At 44.5% G+C, this 25233-nt stretch overlaps 1 protein-coding gene across 3 annotated transcripts in view; it reads right to left on the bottom strand.

Annotated features, from left to right (window-relative positions):
* LOC129699991 (tandem C2 domains nuclear protein) overlaps positions 1–25233 on the bottom strand; it is an 83319-nt gene that overhangs the window by 5307 nt on the left and 52779 nt on the right. For all 3 annotated transcript variants that reach the window (XM_055640114.1, XM_055640115.1, XM_055640116.1), the window contains 5 exons: positions 23518–23603; positions 21827–21943; positions 17854–18045; positions 14122–14236; positions 6993–7201 (listed from right to left, as the gene is read on the bottom strand). In XM_055640114.1, coding sequence (XP_055496089.1) covers positions 6993–7201; positions 14122–14236; positions 17854–18045; positions 21827–21943; positions 23518–23603 — 719 coding nt within the window. The remainder of the gene's footprint in view (positions 1–6992; positions 7202–14121; positions 14237–17853; positions 18046–21826; positions 21944–23517; positions 23604–25233) is intronic.

The raw sequence follows: 25233 nt of genomic DNA, 5'->3' as shown, positions 1-25233 counted from the left end.
AATTGTGCAGCAATCAACTAATGAGGTAATGCATTCCCCAAAGATCACTCTTCCCCTTTTAAACACTGATCACTTGGGATCCGTGTATCAGACTTATTCTTCACTTTATGAAGAAATGGATAGCAAGACACAATGGTGGTGCTGCGCAATCCAACAATAATCCTTGTTATTTGGCACTTCCTTTAGTCAAAGATTACCCACTTCTATTTTGGTTGTAATGGTAATTGATGAGCCCTATGTGGAACAGTATCCTTTCACAATCTCAACATGAGTCACCCAACTGATCCTTCCCAAAGACTTTGGGGAACAATTCTTTAAATACCTTGGCTTTAAGGTATTGAGACTTGGGATTTAGTGCACAAAAAAGACAATTTGGGCCAACTGTTCTCTGCTAGTGTTTGCTATTCATACAAGGTTCGTCCTACCCCTTCCAGTCACTGTATCAACAATCAATAATACAGCAGGCCAACATTGTGGCTGCACTGAGCCTGAACACCACCATTCAGACTGCAGCCCACACAGTGCAAAGATCCCAACTTCGATCCAGATTACGGGTGCTGTCTATACTGAGTTTGTATGTTCTTCCCGTGACCGCGTGGGTTTCCTCCGAGATCTTCGGTTTCCTCCCACACTACAAAGATGTACAGGTTTGTAGGTTAATTGGCTTGGTAAATGTAAAAATTGTCCCCAGTGTGTGTAAGATAATGTTAATGTACAGCGATCACTAGTCGGTGTAGAATAGGTGTGCCAAACTATCTATTTCCACGCTGTATCTCTAACCTAAAGACATTTGGTCTCTGCTGCAGATAGCAATTGGGGACATACAATGGCAACAATTATCCCCAAGCTGTGCGGCATACATGACATGGCAGATCAATAAAGGGCATTCTTCCCAATTGCTATTGCACTCATTGAGAACTGCAAGGAGCAGCTACAACATTCACAGCCTTCTTGGATCTCAAAGGTCTTGACTCCATAAATTAGAGTTGCTGCCTTACAGTGAATGCAGCGCTGGAGACCCGGGTTCAATCCCGACTACGGGTGCTGTCTGTACGGAGTTTGTATGTTCTCCCCTGCGTGGGTTTCCTCCGAGATCTACTATTTCCTCCCACACTCCAAAGACGTACAGGTTTATAGGTAAATTGGCTTGGTAAATGTGAAAAAACAAATTTGTCCCTAGTGGGTGTAGGATAGTGTTAATGTACGTGAATCGCTAGTCGGCGCGGACCTGGTGGGCTGAAGGGCCTGTTTCCACGCTGTATCTCTAAACTAAAAAAAAAAATCGAGGAGGACAGTGGAGACTTCTTGTCAAATATGGCTGCCTGGAAAATCGCCATTTTACATCCTTTTCATGATGGAGTACAGGCTGTGATCCCAACGATTGGGCCCACAATCGACCAAATTGCTGAGTCACAGGTGCACCAATACCCGAGCTATTATCAGCACAATGCTGCTCCTAACCTTCAACGACCTTCTAGCTGAAGTATAGCTGAAGAGTCGTACAATAGCAACCCATGTTATCTGTGGCCCTTGTGATTTTAGAAACCTCTCCAAGGTCACCTCTCCCTTCACACCAGGGAAAGCAGACCCGGCCTATCCAGTCTCCCTTATAACTCAAACCCTCCAAACTCAGCAACATACTTGCAAATCCTTTCTTGCTTCATCACATTCCTTGCTATAGTTGGACAATCAGAAATACACGCAATAATCCAAGTGTGATCTCACCAATGTCTTGTACAGTTGTTAAACAATGCCCAAAATCCTGTACACTGGTCTGTCTGATGAAGGCAACATGCCAACCATTCTCTTCTTCACCCTGTTTACCTGCGTCACTACTTTGAAGGGAATATGCACAAGTTATGTACTCTAGTTCTTTGTTCTACAACACTCTCCTTGGTCCTGCTATTTACTGCTAATATACAGGTCAAATGGGAAATTGTTAAGCCCATATTGTCTCCAAAACCAAGGTCACCCCTCCTTCCATCATCAAGCTACAATATGGAGACCTTGTCTTTGTGCATGTTCAGAGGCCGGCGCCAAATCAGCATCAACTCATTCATTGAGGTGTACACTATCCTTATGCTCATCTTCAAAACTATACACCCCAGTTAACTCAATCACACTGCACAAAGCTGACCCCCAACTACACTGGTAATCTGCACAATGTTATCCATTCCCCCAAAGTTTAGGTGACATCTCTCAATGAAAGGAGGAAACAATGACCAATGACTGCAATATCTCTATTGTACCTGCACAGACTCAAACTATTTTAGCAGTAAGGTGATCAACAATTAAACTCAATACAAAGCTCTTGACCCTTTTCACTACAATCACCTCTCGCTTGATTGTTTTAGAGATATGAACTGCAGCAGACATCCCAGTGCTCTGGCCAATTTTCACCCAGAGAGTTGTGAATCTGTGGAATTCTCTGCCACAGAAGGTGGTGGAGGCCAATTCACTGGATGTTTTCAAGAGAGGGTTAGATATTGCTCTTTGGGCTAATCGAATCAAGGGATATGGGGAGAAAACAGGAGCTGGGTACTGATTTTGGATGGTCGAATGGCCTACTCCTGCACCCATTTCTATGTTTAATACCATCAATGCTTCCACTCCCAAATCCTTCATCTCAACCAAGCAGATCAAAGTTAGTGCCCACGTACAGGCCAACATTCCCAACAATGAGGCTTTAATAACATTAGGCCAACTCCAATGGGCTTGTATCTTCACTCAACGGGGAACAAAGCAGAAATTCCACACCAGATCATTGAAGCTAAGTCATTGGTAAAAGATGATCATGTGGGCAGAGGAAAATATTCAAGGCTTTTGCCAAAGCCTTCTCATGGGAATACCTGGCACTTGACCAGTCAAACTGCACCAGCACCATTTGGGATGTTATTGAGAACCAAGTCGATTTGGGCACACATCTGTGAAAAATTGTTTGCCACAGAAGGCTGTAGAGGCCAAGTCAGTGGATCCTTTTAAGGCAGAGATAGATAGATTCTTGATTGGTACAGGTGTCAGAGGTTATGGCAAGAAAGCAGGAGAATGGGGTTAGGAGGGAGAGATAGATCAGCCACGATTGTACGGCAGAGTAGACTTAATTGGCCAAATTCTATGCCTTTTCCTTATGACCTAATGATCAGTCCAACAAAGGGGAGATTTGGTGTATTAATATAAACAGCCTTTATTGGGTTTAAAAGTCTAAAGGGAGTTTCAGAGGACTTTGGTTGGCACATATTTGGAGTTTTGCATGCAGTGCTGGTCACCCCAATTACAGCAAGGATGTGGAAACTTTGGAAAGGTTGCAGAGGTGGTTTATTAGAACAATGCATCAACTAGGGGTATTAGTAACAGGGAGAGTCGGACAGCCTTGGATTGTTTCCTCTTGAACGCCGGAGGTTATAGGGCGACCTAACAGAAGGATATAAAATGATGACAGGTATAGATAGGGTAGACAGTCAGAACCTTTTCCCCCAGGATGAAAAGAAAACAATCAAATACTAGAGGGTATAGCTTTAAGGCGAGAGGAGGAAAGTTTAAAGGAGAGGTGCAAGGTTTTTTTTAAACAGAGGGTGGTGAGTGCCTGGGACAGTGCTGCCAGGGGATGGCAGTAAAGATATGATCGTGGCGTTTAAGAGACTTTTGGATATAAATATGAATATGCAGGGAATGGAAGGATAAGAATAAGATAGGATAGGAATTGGTCTTGGCATCATGTTCAGCACAGACATTGTGGGCCGAAGGGCCTGTTCTTGTGCCGTACCATGCTATGTTTGCTTGTTATCAGAGCCTAGATTAGTAACGTGTCACGGGTATTGACAGTTGAGAAAAGGCATTGTTTTATTTAGTAATGCAAGTCAGGTTTCGCTTGCAACTGGATTCAGACTCTTCACCTCTTCGCTTCAAGTTTTTTTGGAGGTTAGAAGCATTCTGCTTTAACTGATGGGGGAATCCCAGCACAGTCCTGGCAACGTGCTCAGTTAAAGCTTGGAAGAAAGCCCTTTGCAAAAAGAGGGAGGTGCAGGGGTGGGGTGGGACTATGCCGCAGGGCTGTGTTAGCAATATTCCTTCACCTGCACATCCTGAGCCAACATCCTCATTTATGACCATCCCAACCCCTATGTGTGCCATTTCCCGATGTCCCAAAAGGTCTGATCCACTGTCGTTAACTGGAGATAGACACAAAATGCCGGAATAACTCAGCGGGACAGGCATCATCTCTGGAGAGAAGGAGTGGGCGACGTTTCAGGGTCGAGACCCTTCATCAAACTGGATTAGTTGTTAAAATTGACCTCTGAGTAACATAAAAGGGCGGCACAGTGGTGCAGCGGTAGAGTTACCGCCTTACGCCACTAGAGACCCTGGTTCGATCGTAACTATGGCTGTTTGTCTGTATGGAATTTGTACGTTCTTCCTGTGACCTGCATGGGTTTTCTCCAAAAACTTCAGTTTCCTCCCACACTTCAAAGACATACAGGTCTGTAGGTTAATTGGCTTGGTAGAAATGTAAATTATCCCTAGTGTGTGTAGGATAGTGTTAATGTAAGGGGATCGCTGGTTGGTGTGTACTCAGTGGGCCGAAGAGCCTATTTCCACGCTGTATCTCTAATCTAAAAAACGAAATGACATCCCCTTTCTTGTCCCTCATCCCTCCCCCGCTAAAATAAGTCTTGTTCAAGTCTTTTTCTCCCCCCTTTTAATCTCTGATCCTCCAGATATTGAGGCTTCAGCAATCAACCTAGCAATACATTACTTGGTGCATTCAGAACCAATTCTGTATTTCAACCCCTTGCAGGCTTATTTGGGTAGTAATCCGAGAGAGCTCAGCCGACAAAGACTTATTTGACTTCCGAGAGGAAAATCAACTTTGGAAACCCAAGCACAAATAGTCTAACGTGTACAAGTGAATGTGATATGGCTGACATTGGTCACTTTTCTGTGAGAGAGGATTTTGGACTCAGCGCAGCAATTGATGACCCACTTGACTGGGCTACCCACCCATTTAATTGAAACCTTCATGAAGAATATCTTTGTGGTTAAGCAAAAATGACTGGAGGGAAAGTTATATAATATGAAAGTATTTAAATGATGACCTCACAAAGGGTGTAATTATTGCAATGCACAATGGAAACAATCAACTTGAAGCAAAACTGATCCCACTAGAATCGGGCGATTTGCCAATTATGGCTGCCCCACCCTTTCAAGCTTATCGACAGAGTTAATTTGTCAGCTAATCATAACAAACACAATTCAGGAATCACCAGGCAAAGAACACAGTCATAAATTTAACTTTCATCTTCCCCAAGCCCCCATCTGGTGAAGGGTTGGTATGTCCACGTGCAGGAAATAGATCACGGGAGTATAAAGAAGCTGGGGCTACATAATAAAACTTGACTTGATATGTGCATATGCACCAACAGTATGAACAAGCAGCAAGATTGCAATTAAAGACAACAAAAGGTTACTGTGCTCTTCCACAGAGCTAGCACCCAAAGTCTCAGCTCCTACAAAGTTTGTGGCTTTGGAAAGCAAAACCGGATATTTAGTTTCAGTTTGGTTTAGTATAGAGATACAGCGTGGAAACAGGCCCTTCGACCCACTGAGTTGGCGCCGACCTGCCGTCCCCACACTAACACCATCCTACACACTAGGGACAATGTTACGTTTATACCAAGCCAATTAACTTACAAACCTGTACGTCTTTGGAGTGTGGGAGGAAGTCGAAGATATCGGAGAAAATCATCGCAGGATATGGGGAGAACGTACAAACTCCGTACAGACAGTACCATAGTCAGGATCGAACCCGGGTCTCTGGCGCTGTAAGGCAGTAACTCTCCCGATTTGCCACCCCATTTAGATTTTATTTAAACCCATGGGTTGGTTTTAGGATGGCAGATTGTTGTCTTATCATCTGGCTATACACTGTAAATGGCTCGATTGTAATCATGTATTGTCTTTCCACTGACTGGTTAGCACGCAACAAATGCTTCTCACTGTACTTCTGAGCACGTGACAATAAACTAAACTTGCCATTTGTTAACTCCATTTTTTCAGCAACTGGCTACTCTTAGAGACCCAAGTGTCATTTTGAAGTCAATGTTTTAGATTTTCTGCCTTTGGCCAGTTGCATTTATTGGGCGACATGTCATGGGTCAACTTGTCCAAGGTATCATACACTGTAAAACTGGCCTTCAATCTTTATCCCCCAGGGTGGAAATGTCCGACACTAGAGGACATAGCTAGCTATAAGGCGAGAGGTGGAATGTTTAATGGTGATGCGTGAGGCAAGTTTAGAAACACTGCGCCACCTCAGTTGCCCACGATTATCTTGGCAACCCAAGATAAAATTTAGGGCCAACTTAAAATAACTATATTTGAGCTTCTTTGTCATTGGAACGTAGAACTGTACGGGAACAGGCTCTTCAGCCCACAACATCTGTGTCGAAGGTGATGCCAAGTTAAACCAATTTCCTCTGCTTGCCAGATCCATAATCGCACCATACCTTTCATATCAATGCGCCCATCTAAAATCCTTTTAAACACCACCATATCTGCTTGCAGGACCAATACCACTCCCCCTCCCCGCCCGCAGAATGCCCCAGGCACCCAATGCTCTCTGTAAAAAGATTTGCTCTGCACATTCTGTTAACTTTCACCCTTCTGACCTTAAAGCTGTGTCCTCTAGTCTTTGACATTCCGCCTGGGAAAAGGTTCTGACTGTCTACCTTATCTATGTCCCTCTCATGATTCTACACACGTCTATCAGGTCTCCCCTCAACCTCCAATGCCCCAGAACAAACAATCCAAGTCTGTCCAATCTCTCCTGGTAGGCAATACCTTCTAATCCAGGCCGCATTCCAGTAAATCTCTTCTGTACCCTCTCTAAAGCCTCAACGTCCTGCCTGTAAGGGGGCAACCAGAACTGCACACAATACTCCAGATGCAGCCCGACCTTAGATATTCCCAGCCGTATAGAAGCCGTGTTGACTTACCTGGCCCAAGTGTTGTTTTCTTCTGACTGAACTCTTGCTGTAGAGTTTCAGGGTGAAGCTGACTCTATGGAGATCGAACTCATTTTGAACGACATGGAACAGAAATGTTTCCCCCCACTTCACCTGGCCATTCACAGATTTCAGAGGGCGTGTCTTCTTTTTGTCAAACAGTCCGTCCCTCGACTCCATCATTATCTTCACGTAGAATGCTGCATGGGGGAAGCACATACTTAGAAAGATACAAACTCGTCTGCTGTCTTTTCCAATACTACACAGAATCCTGCACCAACACTGGCTCTGAACTGCATGGACTTCATAGAAACATAGAAAATAAGTGCAGGAGTAGGCCATTCGTTCCTTCGAGCCTGCACCGCCATTCGATATGATCATGGCTGATCATCCAACTCAGTATCCCATCCCTGCTTTCTCTCCATACCCCCTGATCCCATTAGCCACAAGGGCCACATCTAACTCCCTCTTAAATATAGCCAATGAACTGGCCTCAACTATCTTCTGTGGCAGAGAATTCCACAGATTCACCACTCTCTGTGTGAAAAATGATTTTCTCATCTCGGTCCTAAAAGACTTCCGTCTTATCCTTAAACTGTGACCCCTAGTTCTGGACTTCCCCAACATCGGGAACAATCTTCCTGCATCTAGCATTGCATAAAAACCACAAACTGTTGACCTGTGATTCTGGTGAACCTCAAAGACAACATCAATTCCCAGAATTGAGAAGGTACAATCAAGCAACTTAAATCAGTTCCATCTTAGTTAACCATTTTTCAGTTTAGTTTAGAGATGCAGCACAGAAACAGGCCCTTCAGCCCACCGGGTCCGCGCCGACCAGCGATCCCCGCACAGTAATACTATCCCACACGTACTGGGGACAATTTTACAATTATACCAAGCCAGTTAGCATTCACGCCTGTACATCTTTATAGTGGGGGAGGAAACCGGAGCTCCCGGAGAGAACCCACGCAGGTCACGTACAAACTCCGTACAGACAAGCACCCAAAGTCAGGATCGAACTCTAAGGCAGCAACTCACTCTTGCGTCACTGTGCCTCCCTAATAATTATGTTGGAGTTATTTTCCAAATAACCTACTGGCAACTTAGAGAGATATTCCTCCAGATTCGATCAAATGCTGCTGATGTTTGGGAACCGCACCCCACTCCTGGAGCATACGATGCTCAATGTCAGAATACAATTGGGAAAACGGTGCCAATTTACCGATACCAAACGTTCAGGGCTTAACACAGGAGTGTTAGCATCAGCTTTCCAAACAGTGCCAGCATTTCCCTTCAAGAGTCCCACATTGTTGGATGGAATTGCCAGCCTTTCCCTTAAAATTTAGCCCGGTCTTTTTGCTATCCCCTTCTTCCTAGAAACACCTTGTGTGAGATGACTGCAGCAGCAGTTTGCTGAAAATACATTGCACATTGATCAAAAATGTGCTAAATCATACACAATTGCACGGTGAATCTAAAAGCCTTCAAGCATTTACACTGTACCTGTTGTCGGGCACTAACCTATTGGGATCACAAAATGCTCTGCGGGAAGTATAGACATGCTTACAAGGATCAAGGCACATGCTATACAGTCAAATATAATCCCACTATTTAATGAGGAAATGGAGACAGGGCAATATACTCTAGTTTGTCTGACAACGGTGCCAAGAATAAATGAGGGAATAGATTATTAAAGAGACAAAATAAAATAAGATTAGGCAGAGTCAACATGCCTTTTATGAAATAAATATCATGTTTGAACAAACATTTGAATTTTGAACTGGTTACTAAGAGAAAAGAAGGCTGCAGAGGCCTAGTCAATGGATATTTTTAAGGCGGAGATTGACAGATTTGTGATTAGTTTAATTTAGAGATACAGTGCGGAAACAGGCCCTTTCGGCCCACTGGGTCCGCGCCGACCAGTGATCCCCGCACATTAACACTATCCTATACCCACTCAGTACATTTGTTTTTTACATTTACCAAGCCAATTAACCTACATACCTGTGTATCTTTGGAGTGTGGGAGGAAACCGAAGATCTCGGAGAAAATCCACAAAGGTTACGGGGAACATGTACAAACTCCGTCCAGACAGCACCCTTAGTCAGGATCGAACCCGGGTCTCCGGCGCTGCATTCGCTGTAAGGCAGCAATTCTACCGCTGCGCCACCGTATCAGGGTGTCAGGGGTTTAGGTCATAAGTGTTAGGAGCAGAATTAGGCCATTCGGCCCATCTTATCTACTTCACCATTCAATCATGGCTGATCTATCTCTCCCTCCTAACCCCATTCTTCTATCTTCTCCCCATAAACTTTGACACCCGTACTGGGGAAAAGGCAGGAAAATGGGGCTGAGGGGGAAAGATAGATCAGCCATGATTGAATGGCGGAGTAGACTCGATGGGCCGAATGGCCTAATTCAGCTCCTATGACATATGAACATGAATAGATGAGGGGGAACCAGTATATCGGGTGCATTTGGATTTTCAGAAGCCCTTTGATGGTGTTGTACAAGCAATCATTAAACAAAATTGGACTGCATGGCGGTAACATATTGATGCAGATTGAGGAATCATTAAATGCACCAAAAGCAGACTTTGAATAAACGTATTAGGATAGGTTTGAAAGGCTGTGACATCAAGGGAGTGGTAGGGATATGTGCTGGGGTCACTGCAGTAAACAATCTATTCAAGTGATTAGAAAGACGGGATCAACTGCTTATGTTTCCTGATACCAAGCTGACAGTAATGTGGAGGAAGGAACTCCAGCTGCTGGCTATACCAAGCGGTATCTGGAGAGAAGGAATGGGTGACATTTTGGGTCGAGACCCTTCTTCAGACTGAGAATCATGGGAAAGGGAAACAAGAGATGTAGACGGTGATGTAGAGATATAGAACAAATGAATGAAAGATGCAAAAAGGTAACGATGATAAAGGAATCAGGCCATTGTTAGCTGTTTGCTAGGCGAGAACGAGAAGCTGGTGCAACTTGGGTAGGGGAGGAATGGAGAGAGAGGAAATGCAGGGGTTACTTGAGTTAGAGAAATCAAACTCACACCACTGTAAGCTGCCCAAACGAAATATGGGATGCTGATCCTCCAATTTGTGTTTAGCCTCACTGACAATGGAGGAGGCCTAGATGTGAAGAGGATGCAGAGGGGCCTGGAGATGATAATAGGCATCTATTGATGATGATGATAAACACTGACTGCATAATGACTGCATCTGCAATCCATCATGTACAGGTCTGGTCACTCTCCCCAAGAAAGGCAAACAAACGGTTCTCTCACCAGATGATAATAAATGAATGCAGGAGGCCACGGCAAGTACAATACAATGTGGAAAATGAGAGGTCATCCACTTTGATGGAAAGATAATAGAAAAGGTAGAACATGTTTGAAATGGTGGGAGGTTGAATGGTGTGGTGTACAGATGATGTGCTTGTTGAAAGTCAACATTCAGATATTAGGAAGGCATACATTATGTTGACCTATACTCTTGTACTCAAATCTCCCTGCAGTAGAGACACTCTGCCCTTGGATGACTGCATCTGGAATCCATCATGTGCAGATCTGCTCACTCTGCCCAAGGCAGGCAGCTGCATAGCTAGAGTGCAGTCCTGATCTTTAAATTGGACGCCAATGTATGTCCTGCACTAAATGTTGTGCCCTTTATCCTTTATCTGTGCCGGCTTGTACTTGTGACAATAAACCAAACTAAAACCAGAGGGAATTCCGCAAAGGTTCTCCAGACTGCTTCCTGCAATGGTAGATTTGCCACTCCAGGAGAGCTTAGAAGACTGAGGGCTTCTTAAAAAAACAAAACACAAGGGTGGTGGTAGCATGGAATGAGCAGTTGTGACAGTTAGTATCACAATGCTTAAGAAACATTTAGTCAGGTATATGGATAGGTTTAGAGGGATATGGGTCAAATGCGGACAGGTGGAACAGGTGTAGATGGGATAGGTTGGTTAGCGTAAACTGGGCTGAAGGGCTGTTTCCATGCATGTATTACACCATGAGACACAGGATAGACAATTCAGCATGAGTCATGGCAAATTATTATGGGCAACGGAAATGGCAAAGAGTTGAATGGTGTAGCGGGTCCTTCTTCACTAAGGAATGGAGGACAGAGGATCTAAGGGGGTAGAGGAACAGAAATAAATTTTCATTAGGCAAGAAATAGTATGGGTAGGCAAATGGGACTGAAGGATGATAAATCCCCTGGACCTGATCGTTGCATCCCAGGGTCCTCAGGGAGGTGGCTCTAGAAATAGTGGACGCATTGGTGATCATTTTCCAATGTTCAATAGATTCAGGATCAGTTCCTGTAGATTGGAGGGTAGCTAATGTTATCCCACTTTTCAAGAAAGGAACGAGAGAGAAAACGGGGAATTACAGACCAGTTAGCCTGACTTCGGTGGTGGGAAAGATGATGGAGTCAATTATTAAAGAGGTAATAATGGGGCATTTGGATAGCAGTAAAAGGATTAGTCCAAGTCAACATGGATTTATGAAAGGGAAATCATGCTTGGCTAACCTTCTGGAATTTTTTGAGGATGCAACGTAAAATGGATGAAGGGGTGTCAGTGGATGTAGTGTATCTAGACTTTCAGAAAGCCTTTGATAAGGTCCCGCAAGGCAAAAAGAGCAAGGGGGCAGGTAGGGTGTTATGGATATCTTGGCAGACCGGCAAAGAGTAGGGTGAACGGGGTCCTTTTCAGAATGGGGCAGGGCGAGTGGAGTGCCGCAAGGCTCGGTGTTGGCGTCCTTGCAACTGTTTTACCATATATATTAATGATTTAGAAGAGGGAATTAGGAGCAACATTAGCAAGTTAGTGGATGACAAACCCACAATACCTGACTAAATGACACAAACTGTGAAGAGGATGATAGGAGTTTGCAGGGTGATCTGGACAGGTTGAGTGAGTGGGCAGATGCAGTATAATATAGATAAATGTGAGGTTATCCACTTTGTATAGGGCTCTGGTGAGACCACATCTGGAGTATTGTGTACAGTTTTGGTCTCCTAATTTGAGGAAGAACATCTTTGTGATTGAGCAGTGCAGTGTAGGTTTACGAGATTGATCCCTGGGATGGCGGGACTGTCATATGAGGAAAGGTTGAAAAGACTAGGCTTGTATTCACTGTAGTTTAGAAGGATGAGGGGGAACTTATAGAAACATATAAAATTATAAATGGACTGGACAAGCTAGATGCAGGAAAAATGTTCCCAATGTTGGGCGAGTCCAGAACCAGGGGCCACAGTCTAAGAATAAAGGGGAGGTCATTTAAGACTGAGGTGAGAAAAAACTTTTTCACCCAGAGAGTTATGAATTTATGGAATTCCCTGCCACTGAGGGCAGTGGAAGCCAAGTCACTGGATGGAGTTAAGAGAGAGTTAGATAGAGCTCTAGGGGCTGGTGGAGTCAAGGGATATGGGGAGAAGGCAGGCACTGGTTATTGATAGGGGACGATCAGCCATGATCACAATGAATGGCGGTGCTGGCTCGAAGAGCCGAATGTCCTCCTCCTGCACCTATTTTCTATGTTTCTGCATCTTTCAGTCAAATGTACAGGAATATGAGGACATCTCATTAAATATAAAAAATTCTGCAGATCGTGGCTGGGGTAGGGGCAGGTAACAGTTGGGGTGGTCTTTCACGGGAGAGTGGAGAAGAAATGTCTTCACCTAAATGGGGGTGGATATTTGGAATTCTCCACCCCACTACAGCTGTGAAGGCGCAGTTGCTGAGCGTAGTATAGACGGACACTGATAGGTATTTTTTTAGACAGAGCGATCAAATGACATGGGTATCAGTGCAGGAAGTTAAAGGTAGACAAAAATGCTGGAGAAACTCAGCGGGTGCAGCAGCATCTATGAAGCGAAGGAAATAGGCAATGCTTCGGGCCGAAATCCTTCTTCCGAAACGTTGCCCATTTCATTTGCTCCATAAATGCTGCTGCACCCGCTGAGTTTCTCCAGCATTTTTGTCTACCTTCGATTTTCCAGCATCTGCAGTTCCTTCTTAAGCATGGAAGTTAACGTTTTTAAAAAAAGCAGAGTCTTACTGAATAGTGGAGCGGGCATGAGAGCCAGAATGACTGCTCCCAATTCTATTTCCAAAAAGTTGCATTCGAACTAGCTCTGCTCAATATGTAGCATTTGGATGGGCACTTGAATCACCAAGGCATAGGAGGCTCAGAAGATAGACATAAAGTGCTGGAGTAATGCAGCGGGTCAGACAGTTGACTGAAGGATCCCGACCCAAAAAGTCACCCATCCTTTATTACCGGAGATGATGCCTGACCCGCTAAGTTATTCCAACACTTAGTGTCCATCTTCAGTGTAAACTAGCATCTGCGGTTCCTTTCTACACATAGGAAGGAGGCTATGGATTTGATGCTGCTAAATAGGAAATAGTTATGGTCAACATGGGCACAGTGGTCCGAAGGGCTTGCTTCTGTGCAGTTTGACTAATAAAGGTCACTTAAGTGGAATACACGTTCCACAAGTGTATTGCTATGTTTAAGTTTTGCTGGCAATCAATCCTCCTAATCCCTTGCAACTTTGTCACCTTCCCAGATCCCTGCCACCCACTCACATTCATTAATCCTTCTTCATACTGACTTGATGGGAAACATTGCACTCGAGGCGCTTACCATCAAGGCTAATAGGTCCCACCCTGTGGCCTCACCCACTAATTTGTCTGAAATGTTCTCTATGCCCATGCCACATTCCATCCCACCACCTGTCCACCCGTATATCTTGGGTGGCGTAGCGGCAGAGTTGTTGCGATACAGGCCAGAGACGCAGGTTTCGATCCCGACTATGGGTGCTGTCTGTATGGAGTTTGTACGTTCTCCCCATGACCCGCGTGGGTTCCCCCCCCCCCAGGTGCTCTGGTTTCCTCCCACACTCCAAAGGTTTGTAGGCACATTCGCTTGGTAAAATGTTAAATTGTACGCAAGATCGTGCTAGTGTACGGGGATCGTTGGTCGGTGTGGAATCGGCGGGCTGAAGGGCCTGTGACCGCCTTTTATCTCCAAACTGAATTAAACCTTCAAACTACTCCACTATCACCATTTTCGGTATTCCTGAGAGCAAACAAACACCTACTTTGTGTCAAAGGACTCGAGGAACTTGGCAGATTCTGCACCTCCAGTATTTGCAGCTGGACCCGTTTGCTGACAGCTTGGAAACAAGTTCCCACATGGAGTACAGCATGGGAGACCTGCCAGGATATACAGAAAAAGAAAACAATTTATACACCAGCAGGCGATAACATGGAACACAAGAAAAAGGTTACGATTCAGTTCTCATTTTTCATCGTACAATATGTTGGCCAATCTTGTCAATCCAAGGACAAGCTTCCACTTCAATTTTATGTATTGAAGTACTTAGTTTAGAGTTCAGAGATACACCGTGTAAACGGGCCACCCAGTCCACGTCGGCCATCGATCAGCCATTCTGTTATCCCACTTTCTCATCCACTCCCCACACACACACACACACACACACGAGGTGCAGTTTTACAGAGGCCAATTAACCTGCAGACCTGCACGTCTTTGGGATGTGGGAGGAGACCGGAACACGTTCACAGGGAGAACATGCAAACTCTGCGCAGACAGAGTCCAACAGAACCTGAGAGGTATGGAACCTGACAGGCCCATCAACCCAACTCTTCCATGCTGACCAAGTGCCTTACTGAGCTTGTCCCATTTGCCTACATTTGTCCCACCTTAACTAGGATAAATTAACTTCCCTGGTGCTCAAATTATTTAGGTTTAGGTTCAAGAACATAGAACAGTATAGCACAGAAATAGGCCCTTCGGCCCACAATGTTTGTGCTGGCCAGAATGCCTGGTCAAACTGCCTCTCATCTGCCTATACATGATCCATCTTCCTCTATTCCCTGCACTTCCATGTGCCTATCTAAAAGTCTCTTAAACACCACTATTGCATCTGCCTCCACCATCACCCCTGGCAAAGCGTTCCAGGCCCTCATTACTCTTTGCAAAAATAACTGCTTCGCACATTTCTCATCTTATAGTTGTGCATTCTAGTGTTGGACATTTTTACCCTGGGGGGAAAAGGTTCTAACTGTCCACCCCATCTATGACTCTCATCATTTTATATACTTCTATCAGGTTTCTCCTCAACCTCCGGAGTACCAGAGAAACCAATCCAAGTCAATCCAACTGCCCCCTGTAGCTCAAACTCTAAAATCCAGGCAACATTCTGGCAAACCTCCTCTGCACCCTCTCCAAATCCTCCACATCTTTCCTGGAATGGGACTACCAGAACTGCACACAATACTCCAAACACTTCAGTAAATCAGACGGAGAGAATGATTAACTCTGAATAATTACTATCAGTAGCTGCTTACACAAGACAGTTTGAAAATAAATCTTTTAAAACCACAGTAGTTTTAGTTCCCAGTCTCCTCAGCTAACTGGCTTTGCAAGTTTACAGACCGTGACAAAGTACTAATTCCCATTCACCTCCTTCGATGCCAGGAACATCGCTGCTGTATGAACATGAAAGGGGCAATTAAATAACTTGCATGAAAACCAGTTTAAAAAAAACTACATGCAAACTTGGCTCAGACTAGATGGTGTTAGACATGGTTTGGTAGTAGGCTGCACGTTTTTTCTTATTTAGTGCGTGGGGGGTTCAAGTCTCCAGACATGAAGACAATCATTTAGGTTGATCTCTCATTGCAGCTGAGAGAATGGGCCACTGTCAGATGCATCATCTTTCTGATGAGTTTGAGTTTATTTTATTGTCCTTTTAAAGGACATTATTGCCATAGAGGGAGTGCAGAGACGGTTCACCAGACTGATTCCTGGGATGTCAGGACTGTCTTATGAAGAAAGACTGGATAGACTTGGTTTATACTCTCTAGAATTTAGAAGATTGAGAGGGGATCTTATAGAAACTTACAAAATTCTTAAGGGGTTGGACAGGCTAGATGCAGGAAGATTGTTCCCGATGTTAGGGAAGTCCAGGACAAGGGGTCACAGCTTAAGGATAAAGGGGAAAATCCTTTAAAACCGAGATGAGAAGAACTTTTTTCACCCAGAGAGTGGTGAATCTCTGGAACTCTCTGCCACAGAGGGTGGTTGAGGCCAGTTCATTGGCTATATTTAAGAGGGAGTTAGATGTGGCCCTTGTGGCTAAGGGGATCAGGGGGTATGGAGAGAAGGCAGGTATGGGATACTGAGTTGGATGATCAGCCATGATCATATTGAATGGCGGTGCAGGCTCGAAGGGCCGAATGGCCTACTCCTGCACCTAATTTCTATGTTTCTATGTCATGTGTACAGTGCGAAGCTGCACAGTGATGAGATCAAAGAGATGCAAAGCCACACATTTTGGGAGACAAATTAAAGCAAGACAGGACATTCACAGTGAAAGTCGTGGGGAGCACTATAAGCTAAGAGGCCTAGGTGTACAAGTACATACAGGATGGTGACGAAGGCATAAGGCACATTTGGCTTCTTTGAGTAGAAGAGTTGGGTCATCATGTTGTATCTGTAAGAGTTATTGGTGAGATCGCATGTGGAACCACATGTGCACTTCTGGTTGTGATGCTGTAGGATGGATGTGATTAAGCTGGCAAGGGTGCATGAGTTCAAGGAGCAGAATTAGGTGATTTGGCCCATCAAGGGCTAGATGCAGCAGTAGAGTTGCTGCCTTACAGCACTTGCAGCGCCAGAGACCCGGGTTTGATCCTGACTACGGGTGCTGTCTGTATGGAGTTTGTACATTCTCCTCGTGACCTGCTTGGGTTTTCTCCGAGATCTTCAGTTTCCTCCCGCACTTCAAAGACGTACAGGTATGTAGGTTAATTAGTTTGGTGTATGTGTAAATTGTCCCTAGTGTGTAGGAATAGTGTTAATGTGCGGGAATAGCTGGTTGGTGCGGACTGGGTGGGCCCAAGGGCATATTTCCGCATTGTTTCTCTAAACTAAACTAAAATCTACTCCGCCATTCAATCACGGCTGATCTATCTTTCCCTCTCAACCCCATTCTCCTGCCTTCTCCCCATAGCCAGGGAAGATTAACAACACTGTTGCCAGCACTTGAGTAACTCGATTAACTGGAAAGGGTCGATTTTTTGTTCTTTAGAGGGAAGGAGACCAACAAGTGACCATAGAGGTTTCTAAAAGCATGTGGGTCACAGACAAGATGAATGGTCACAGTCTATTTTCCAGGTTAAAGGAGCCCAAAATTAGAGCGCATAGGTTTATGGCGAGAAGATAAAAGATGTTATGGGGATCAGAAGGGCAAGATTTTCAGCACAAGGGGTGGTGTGCAGACGCGATGAGCGGCCAGAGAAAGTAGTAGAGGTGGGTTTAAACTCAACCTTTAAAAGACTTTTTGAACAGGTACCAGGATAGGAAAAGTTTTGATAATTCGATAACATTTCGATCTCCCTATTCAAGGAAGAATATAATTACATTGGAGGTGTTGCAGAGAAGGCTCAGAGGGTTGACTCCTACAATAAAGTTGACTTGTGAAGAAAGGTTTTCTCCGGGTGTTCCGATTTCCTCCCACATTCCAACGACATTGTAGGTTAATTGGCTTCCGCGAAATAAAATTGTAAAGTGTCCCTAGTGTGTGTGTGTGTGTGTGTGTGTGTGTGTGTGTGTGTGTGTGTGTGTGTGTGTGTGTGTGTGTGTGTGTGTGTGTGTGTGTGTGTGTGTGTGTGTGTGTGTGTGTGTGTGTGTGTGTGTGTGTGTGTGTGTAGGATAGTGCTAGTGTGCTAGTGGGCTCCGTGAACCGAAGGGCCCCGTTTCTGTGCGCCACACCTCTATAATCAAACCATTAAACAGGTAAACTCACCGGGTTCTTTGACGGTGGATTAATACTCAGCCAGAGGTCAGACTCCACATTGCTCAGTTCTCTGAGCGACATCGCACATTCCCCAATGATCCTCTTACGGGGCAGCTGAGTGGCCACTCTGATCACCAGGCCGTGTGTTTGAAGAATGGGCAGTTTGATATTGAACACAAAGGTTTCCATGAATATCAAAACCTGAAAAAGCAGAGGCAAAGCAGCGAGTTAATCTCTCACCAACAAGCCGTGACATTTCCCCAAGTACATCACACAGTGCAGATATCGTGCTTTGATACACAGGGCAACATAGCATAAGGGTTCAGTGGCTTTGAATCCTGAGGAAGAAACGGAGCGCTGGAGCAGCTCAGCAGTTTGTTGGCACAGTGGTACATAGAAACGTAGAAAATAGGTGCAGGAGTAGGCCATTCGGCCCTTCGAGCCTGCACCGCCATTCAATATGATCATGGCTGATCATGCAACTCAGTATCCTATACCTGCCTTCTCTCCATACCCCCTGATCCCTTTAGCCATCTAACTCCCTCTTAAATATAGCCAATGAACTGGCCTCAACTACGTTCTGTACAGATGCTACCTTTCAGCTAATGGATCGCTGGAGACCCGGGTTCGATCCCGACTATGGGTGCTGTCTGTACGGAGTTTGTACGTTCTCTCCGTGACCTGCGTGGGTTTTCTCCGAGATCTTCGGTTTCCTCCCCTGCTCCAAAGACGTCCAGGTTTGTAGGTTAATTGGCTTGGTAAATGTAAAAATTGTCCCTAGCGTGTGTGGGATAGTGTTAATATGCGGGGATCGCTGGTCAGCGTGGACTTGGTGGGCCGAAGGGCCAGTTTCCGCGCTGTATCTCTAGAAACAAAAAAAAAAAAAAGCATCCCAGGACATGGATGCGCGGCAGTTCAGATCGGGGGCTTTCTTCGGAATGTTTGTGGGTGGGGAGGGTGAAGAAAGCTGGAAGAGAGGGGGGGGGGGGAAAAGGACAAAGCCTGGCAAGTAATAGGTCAACATTGGTGAGGAAGATTATTCGATAGGCAAATGGCTGGATGAAGAAAAGACAAAGTGCGAGACAAAAGGATTGAAGTTGCAAATTGTGAAGCTGGAGGAACGAATGTAGGTAGGAGGGGAGGGGAGAAATAGATGCAAGTTCAGGTGGGACACAGGGGTTGGGTGGGGGGGGGGGGGGGTTGGGGCGGGATGAAAGTAATTCAATAAAGTTGAATTTGAAAACCTGGCATTGGTAAAGGTGATCGCGAAACTATTGGATTGCTGTGAAGTCCAGCAAGATAACCAAACGCTTTGGTGAATGAGGCCGTCCATTCCAATACCAATCTAAGTGACACCAGTCCCACAGCACTGTGGTAGATTTAGAACATAAAACAGTACAACACAAGAACAGGCCTCTCGGCCCACGGTGTTGCACGGGGAGCACAAGTTATTAAATCTGCTACAACTAAGCAAGCAATTGTGGTTTAGTTTAGAGACACAGCATGGAAACAGTTCCTTTGGCCCACCAAGTCCACGCCGACCACCGATTCACACTAGTTATGTTATCCCACTTTCTCACCCACTCGCGACACACTAGGAGCAATTTACTAAGGTCAATTAACCTACAAACCCGCACGTCTTTTGAACGTGGGAGGAAATCGGAGCGCACGGGGGAAACCCACTGTGTCACAGGGAGAACGTGCAGATTCCACACGGACAGCACCCGAGGTCAAGATGTAATCTGGGTCTCTTGTGCTATGAGGTAGCAGCTCTACCAGCTGTGTCCCTGTGCCGCAGTGCTGTTATTTTCTTCTTTCAAAAAAATTAAATGCATGTAAAAAAAGATCACGCTAGTCACTGGATAGTAAGTTAACAGTCGTAACCATGGAACAATGAGGATTTATGTTCGCTCATTTGGCAAAAGAAATACACTTGCCCGAGACAATTGTCTGTACAAACTTAATCATCTCTTCGCTCGTTAATATTTTACTCCACCTAAAGTGCAAGGGACATTAAGCACAGAAACAGAACAAACAGTTGATCTCATCGCCATGTGAAGCAACTAATCCACTCCCTACTCATTTTTCAATATTTGTCTTGAAACCAGCAATTCCAGAGGTCATGTTAATCTTTGAAATGGTGTCCTGATAGTGTGTACACTCAAAATCGAGTTAAAAAAAAAAAATACAGCATGGAAACAGGCCTTTCAGCCCATGCCAACTATTGATCACTTGTTCACACGAGTTCCATGTTATGCCATTTTCTCATCCAGTCCTTACACATGAGGGGCAATTTACAGAGGCCAATTAACCTACAAACCCCGCACGTCTTTGAGATGTGGGAGGTAACCGGAGCACCTGGAAAAAACTCATAGAGTACAGAGAGTACGTGCAAACTCCACACAGACAGCACCAGAGGTTAGGATTGACCCAGGCCTCATGTGTTGTGAGACAGCAGCTCTACCACAGCTGTGCCACATTCACATCTACAGAAATAATATTAGTGCTTTGAATTAATTGAGATGAATTATTCAATTATTCTTCAAATTATGAATGTTCAATTTCTTTCTTTTGGTGGCGATTCATATTCAATTCAGATTAGTCTTCTAAGCACTGTCCCATGTAGGAAGGAACTTCAGATGCTGGTTTACACCGAAGAGACACAAAAAGCTGGAGTTACTCTGCAGAACAGGCAGCATTTCTGGAAGAAAAGAATAGGGGACATTTCGGGTCGAGACCCTTCTTCAGACTGAGAGTCAGGGGAGAGGGTACGCAAAAAGCTGGAGTAACTCAGCGGGTCAGGCAACAACTCTGCACATCCAACAGGTATCATCCCCACTGTGAAATCCTGATCTCGAATCCCAGATTGCTCATGGGGCGAATGCAAAGATGATGGTACACTACAAGGCAACCCTCCACTGATCACAATGAGTAAAGCAAACTTAAATGAGGAATTAAACCCCTGATCCTTTTGATCTGCATGATACACTGTGTGCTCAGCTTTTGAAGAAAGTCAGACTGTTAAACTTTCCTGAAAGTTGCAAATTCCGCAAGGATGTATTTGGTGTCAAAATTGGTCGAGTGGAGAATAGGTCCGGATTTTTGTAGAGATGGTAACTTACCCTCAAACAGCATGGTTACAATGAAGCCCACAGCTCTTAGTTCATCCACAGAACCATTCCCAGGACATGGGACCCAGTATCTATCTCATGTACAACATCATGAGAAGTTTAGATCAGGTAGACACACAGAGTTTCTTGCCCAGATTAGGGGAAATAGAGGACCAGAGAGCATTGGTTTAAGGTGACAGGGAATTTTTTTTATGGGAAGACGAGGGGTAACTTTCTCACACAAAGGGTGGTGGGTGTATGGAACGAGTTGCCAGAGGAGGTAGTTAAGACAGGGGCTATTGCAATGTTTAAGCAGCAATTAGACGGGTACATGGATAGCACAGGGTTAGAGGGATTTGGGCCAATGCAGGCAAGTGGAACTAGTGTACATGGGACATGCTGGTTGGTGTGGGCAAGCTGGGCCGATGGGCCCGCTTCCATGCTGTAAAACTCTGACTACGACTCTCACCATTAGCATCACACATAGCCCCAGTAGCCATGTACATTGTTCACTGGTATCCTATTCCCTGGACCAGGGACCCCGTTCCCACTCTCCATCAGCCCTATAGCCACCTCACAAGCCCCACTCACTGGGCTGGACACGTGACCCACCTCCACACAATCCCCCACTCCCTGGTCAAGGACCCTTTGACACTTCATCAGTCCAAACCTCTTAACCAAAGGTCCCATTTCCACCCTTCATCAACCCTACATCCATTGTCCATTAACTCCATTCCGTGAAGCAATCGGGGTCAATTTAGTATTGCTGGGTGGGGAACCACGCTGACATAAGTAATAATAATAATTAATAATTGCAGTTGTTCCAGTGTCAGGTTCATGATTAGTTAGAAATGTTGTCAAAGAATACTTACTGTGTTACCGTCTTTCATAGAAGACTTGAAATGCACAGGTTTTGGTAATGTTAACGTTCCCTTAAGATACACCTGAACCTTCTCTGTAGGCTTGTAGTGCAGATACAAATCCTTAATCTGTTAAAGGGGATACAATAATTAACAATTTGTTCAATGTCTGCCCATGATATCTAAAAATACACACATGATATATTCCCTTTAAAGTAGGTCATAGCTGAAAGGTTTTTGCACTGTTTATGTTGTTCCATTTGAAGGACTGTATGATTTGTATTGCACAACAACTATATCACATGTATAAATTCATTTGCAGGATAAATAAATGACTCTAAAAATGTAATTATAGTGGCCTTGTCAAACATAAGGGTTAGCACTACATGCTACGAATCCCAGTTGTGGAGACACTGGTATCGTTGTCTCTTTGTAGGACATTGATCATTCTTTTAATCTGGATTTTTAACGTATTGTGTTTTTTTTTGTTTTAAAAAATATATAATTTATGATGCTTTTATAAGTGATATACTAAGATTTTATATGTACTTTATGATATTTTTTTAATATGCAATGCATTTTTTAATATAATGTTGCCACTTGTTTGGACCTCGAGTCCGTAAAAAAGTTTATTATTATTATTATTATTATTATTTAGCATGGAGGCCACGTCTATTTTCTCTGTAGTGAAGGAGGTTGAGGAGTGAACTTACAAGAGGTACACAAAATCTTGAGGGGCACTGATAAGGTGAATGGTCGCAGTTCATTCTCCCCAGGATAGGGGAGACTAAAACTAGAGGGCAAAGACAAAGCGAGGGGAAAAGAACAAATGGGAACGGAGAGACAACGTTTCCTACACCGAAGGTAGTGGGCACATGGAATGAGCTACAAGGGAAAGCTGCAGAGGTGGGTACAATTACAATGTTTAAAGCCACATTTGGACAGCTACATGGAGATAAGAGGTTTAAAGGGATATGGGCAAAACACAGGAACATGGGAATAGCCCAGATAAACATATCGGTCAGCATGGACGAGTTAGGCCAAAGGGTCTGTTTCTATGTGCATGATGAAACTGCAGATGCTGGTTTCAACCGAAGATGGACACAAAAAGCTGGAGTAACTCAGCGGGACAGGCAGTATCCCTGAAGAGAAGGAATGGGTGACGTTTCGGGTGTGAAGAAGGGTCTCAACCCGAAAAACGTCACCCATTCCTTCTCTTCAGGGATACTGCCTGTCCCGCTGAGTTACTCCAGCTTTTTGGGTCTGTTTCTATGCTGTACAGGTCTATAAAAAGTAGGCAACGTCTGGCTGTGTTGGTGACCTTGTTAGTTTATTGAGGAAGCATTATGGTGATACATCGTGGACAGTGCAATGATTCTTATTAAACCCTGAACAGTACAGCAACAGTATATTCTGTTGTCACCATTATACATTATCAGCGGCGTAGGTGGCTGCTATTTGTATACATTGTGTATGCTAGCAAAGAATTTCACTGTGCCTAGTCACATGTGACAATAAAGTATTCTTATTCCTAACTCTTTTTTTTGTAAATAACAAGGAACCGAGTTAGGCAAGTTAGCGCGTGTTCCTCAGCAAATTAATTCACAAGACGCTACCATGGGTTGTTTCAGAATCACATGCATTTGACCCCATTTCTTCAGGTTTAATAAACAAGCATCATGAACAGAGGAGAACAGACTGACCTGTACCACAGTGATCCAGATTTGTTCCACGTCTGCTCTGTAACTCAGCTTCAAATTGAGTTTTCCAAATTCATCAGGGTATCCATCTGGCGAAAGATATCAATTTAAAAGAGAGAGTTAGAGTTAGATTTAATTCTTAGGGCTAAAGCAATCAAGGGATATGGGAGAAAAAGCAGGAATGGGGTACTGATTTTAGATGATCAGCCGTGATCATATTGAACGGTGGTGCTGGCTCAAAGGGCCAAATGGCCTTCTCCTGCAACAATTGGCCATGTTTCAAAAAACAGGTTTATATTCAGAAATCCACCGTGCATCAAAGCACTCAAGACAAGGAAACTTTACTATTCTACTCTCTCCCTTGGTATTTATTTCACGAGTCCATTTGGGGGGAAGACCAGCATTTATTGGCCATCCCCAAGAGGCCTGGAACTCAGGAGATAGTTAAACTTCAACTATATTGCTGTGTCAACCAAAGGCAGGCAGAGCAACGATGGCAAATGTCCTCTTCTACAGGAAATCAGACCAGACTTTACAATAATTTCATTTATAATATTGAAGTTTGTTGCATATGGATTATCAACTGGAAATAGTCTTGCCTTTGTTCGAATTTAATTCTTTCAAGGTAATCTAGGGCCAGAGAGTTAGCATTTTGTTTAGTTCAGGTTAGAGAGACAGTACGGAAACACCGAGTCCCGCACCAACCAGCGATCCCTGCACATTAACACTACCCTACACACACTAGAGCCAATTTTTTACATTTATAACAAGCCAATTAAAAAGCCCTGTACATTTTTAAACTGTGGGAGGACACCGAAGATCTGGGAGGAAATCCACGCGATCACGGGGAGAACATACAAACTCCAAACACACAGCACATGTAGTCGGGACCGGACCCGGGTCTCTGGCGCTGTAAGCGCTGCAAGGCAGCAACCCTACCACTGCTCCACCGTGTTGTTGGAGTAGTCATACCATCAAATAAAGGTCACCATCATCACCACCAGGTGTCAGAGGTTATGGGGAGAAGGCAGGAGAATGGGGTTAGGAGGGAGGGTTAGATCAGCCATAATTGAATGGCAGAGTAAACTTGATGGGCCAAATGGCCTAATTCCACACCTATTCGTTATGACCTTATCAGAAACAGTTTCTGGGCAATCTAGGGTGCGATGGTTTTGTGGAGCCCAAGATGGGCAAACTATGTTGAGATAAATGTCACCCATGATCCAATTGAGCTTCCTTGAGGAACTGAGCAACTCCTTCCTTTGCAAGTAATTTCCTTAAACCCCTCATCCACCCACCAAGGTGGTTATAATGCATGACACACTAGGAGGCTAATCAGTCCATTACGCCCATGCCTCCTTAAAAGAGTAGAATGTTGACCTTCATTGACACTGAATTTCCACACTTTAGTTTCTCTTCAAAGCAGTTGGGCAAGTAAAACAGGTAACAATAGGACACGGCTTGTGGACACAGCATCTTTCAATAGCCTTGATCCACCAAGGTATTTCTGAGACAGAGCTTGAACATCCATTCTTAAGAATATTATTGCTATGTTCCAGTTTAGACTTTGGAGATACAGCGTGGAAACAGGCCCTTCGTGCCACTAACTCTGCGCCGACCAGCGATCCCACCGTACACCAGCACTATCCTACACACTTGGGACAGATTATAATTTTACTGATGCCAATTAACCTACACACCTGTACGTCTTTGGAGTGG

Source organism: Leucoraja erinacea, chromosome 9 (assembly GCF_028641065.1).
Source record: "Leucoraja erinacea ecotype New England chromosome 9, Leri_hhj_1, whole genome shotgun sequence".
In the NCBI taxonomy this organism is placed as follows: domain Eukaryota; kingdom Metazoa; phylum Chordata; class Chondrichthyes; order Rajiformes; family Rajidae; genus Leucoraja; species Leucoraja erinaceus.
Note: the sequence above shows the minus strand (reverse complement) of the source record. Positions and strands in the feature narration are given on the sequence as shown.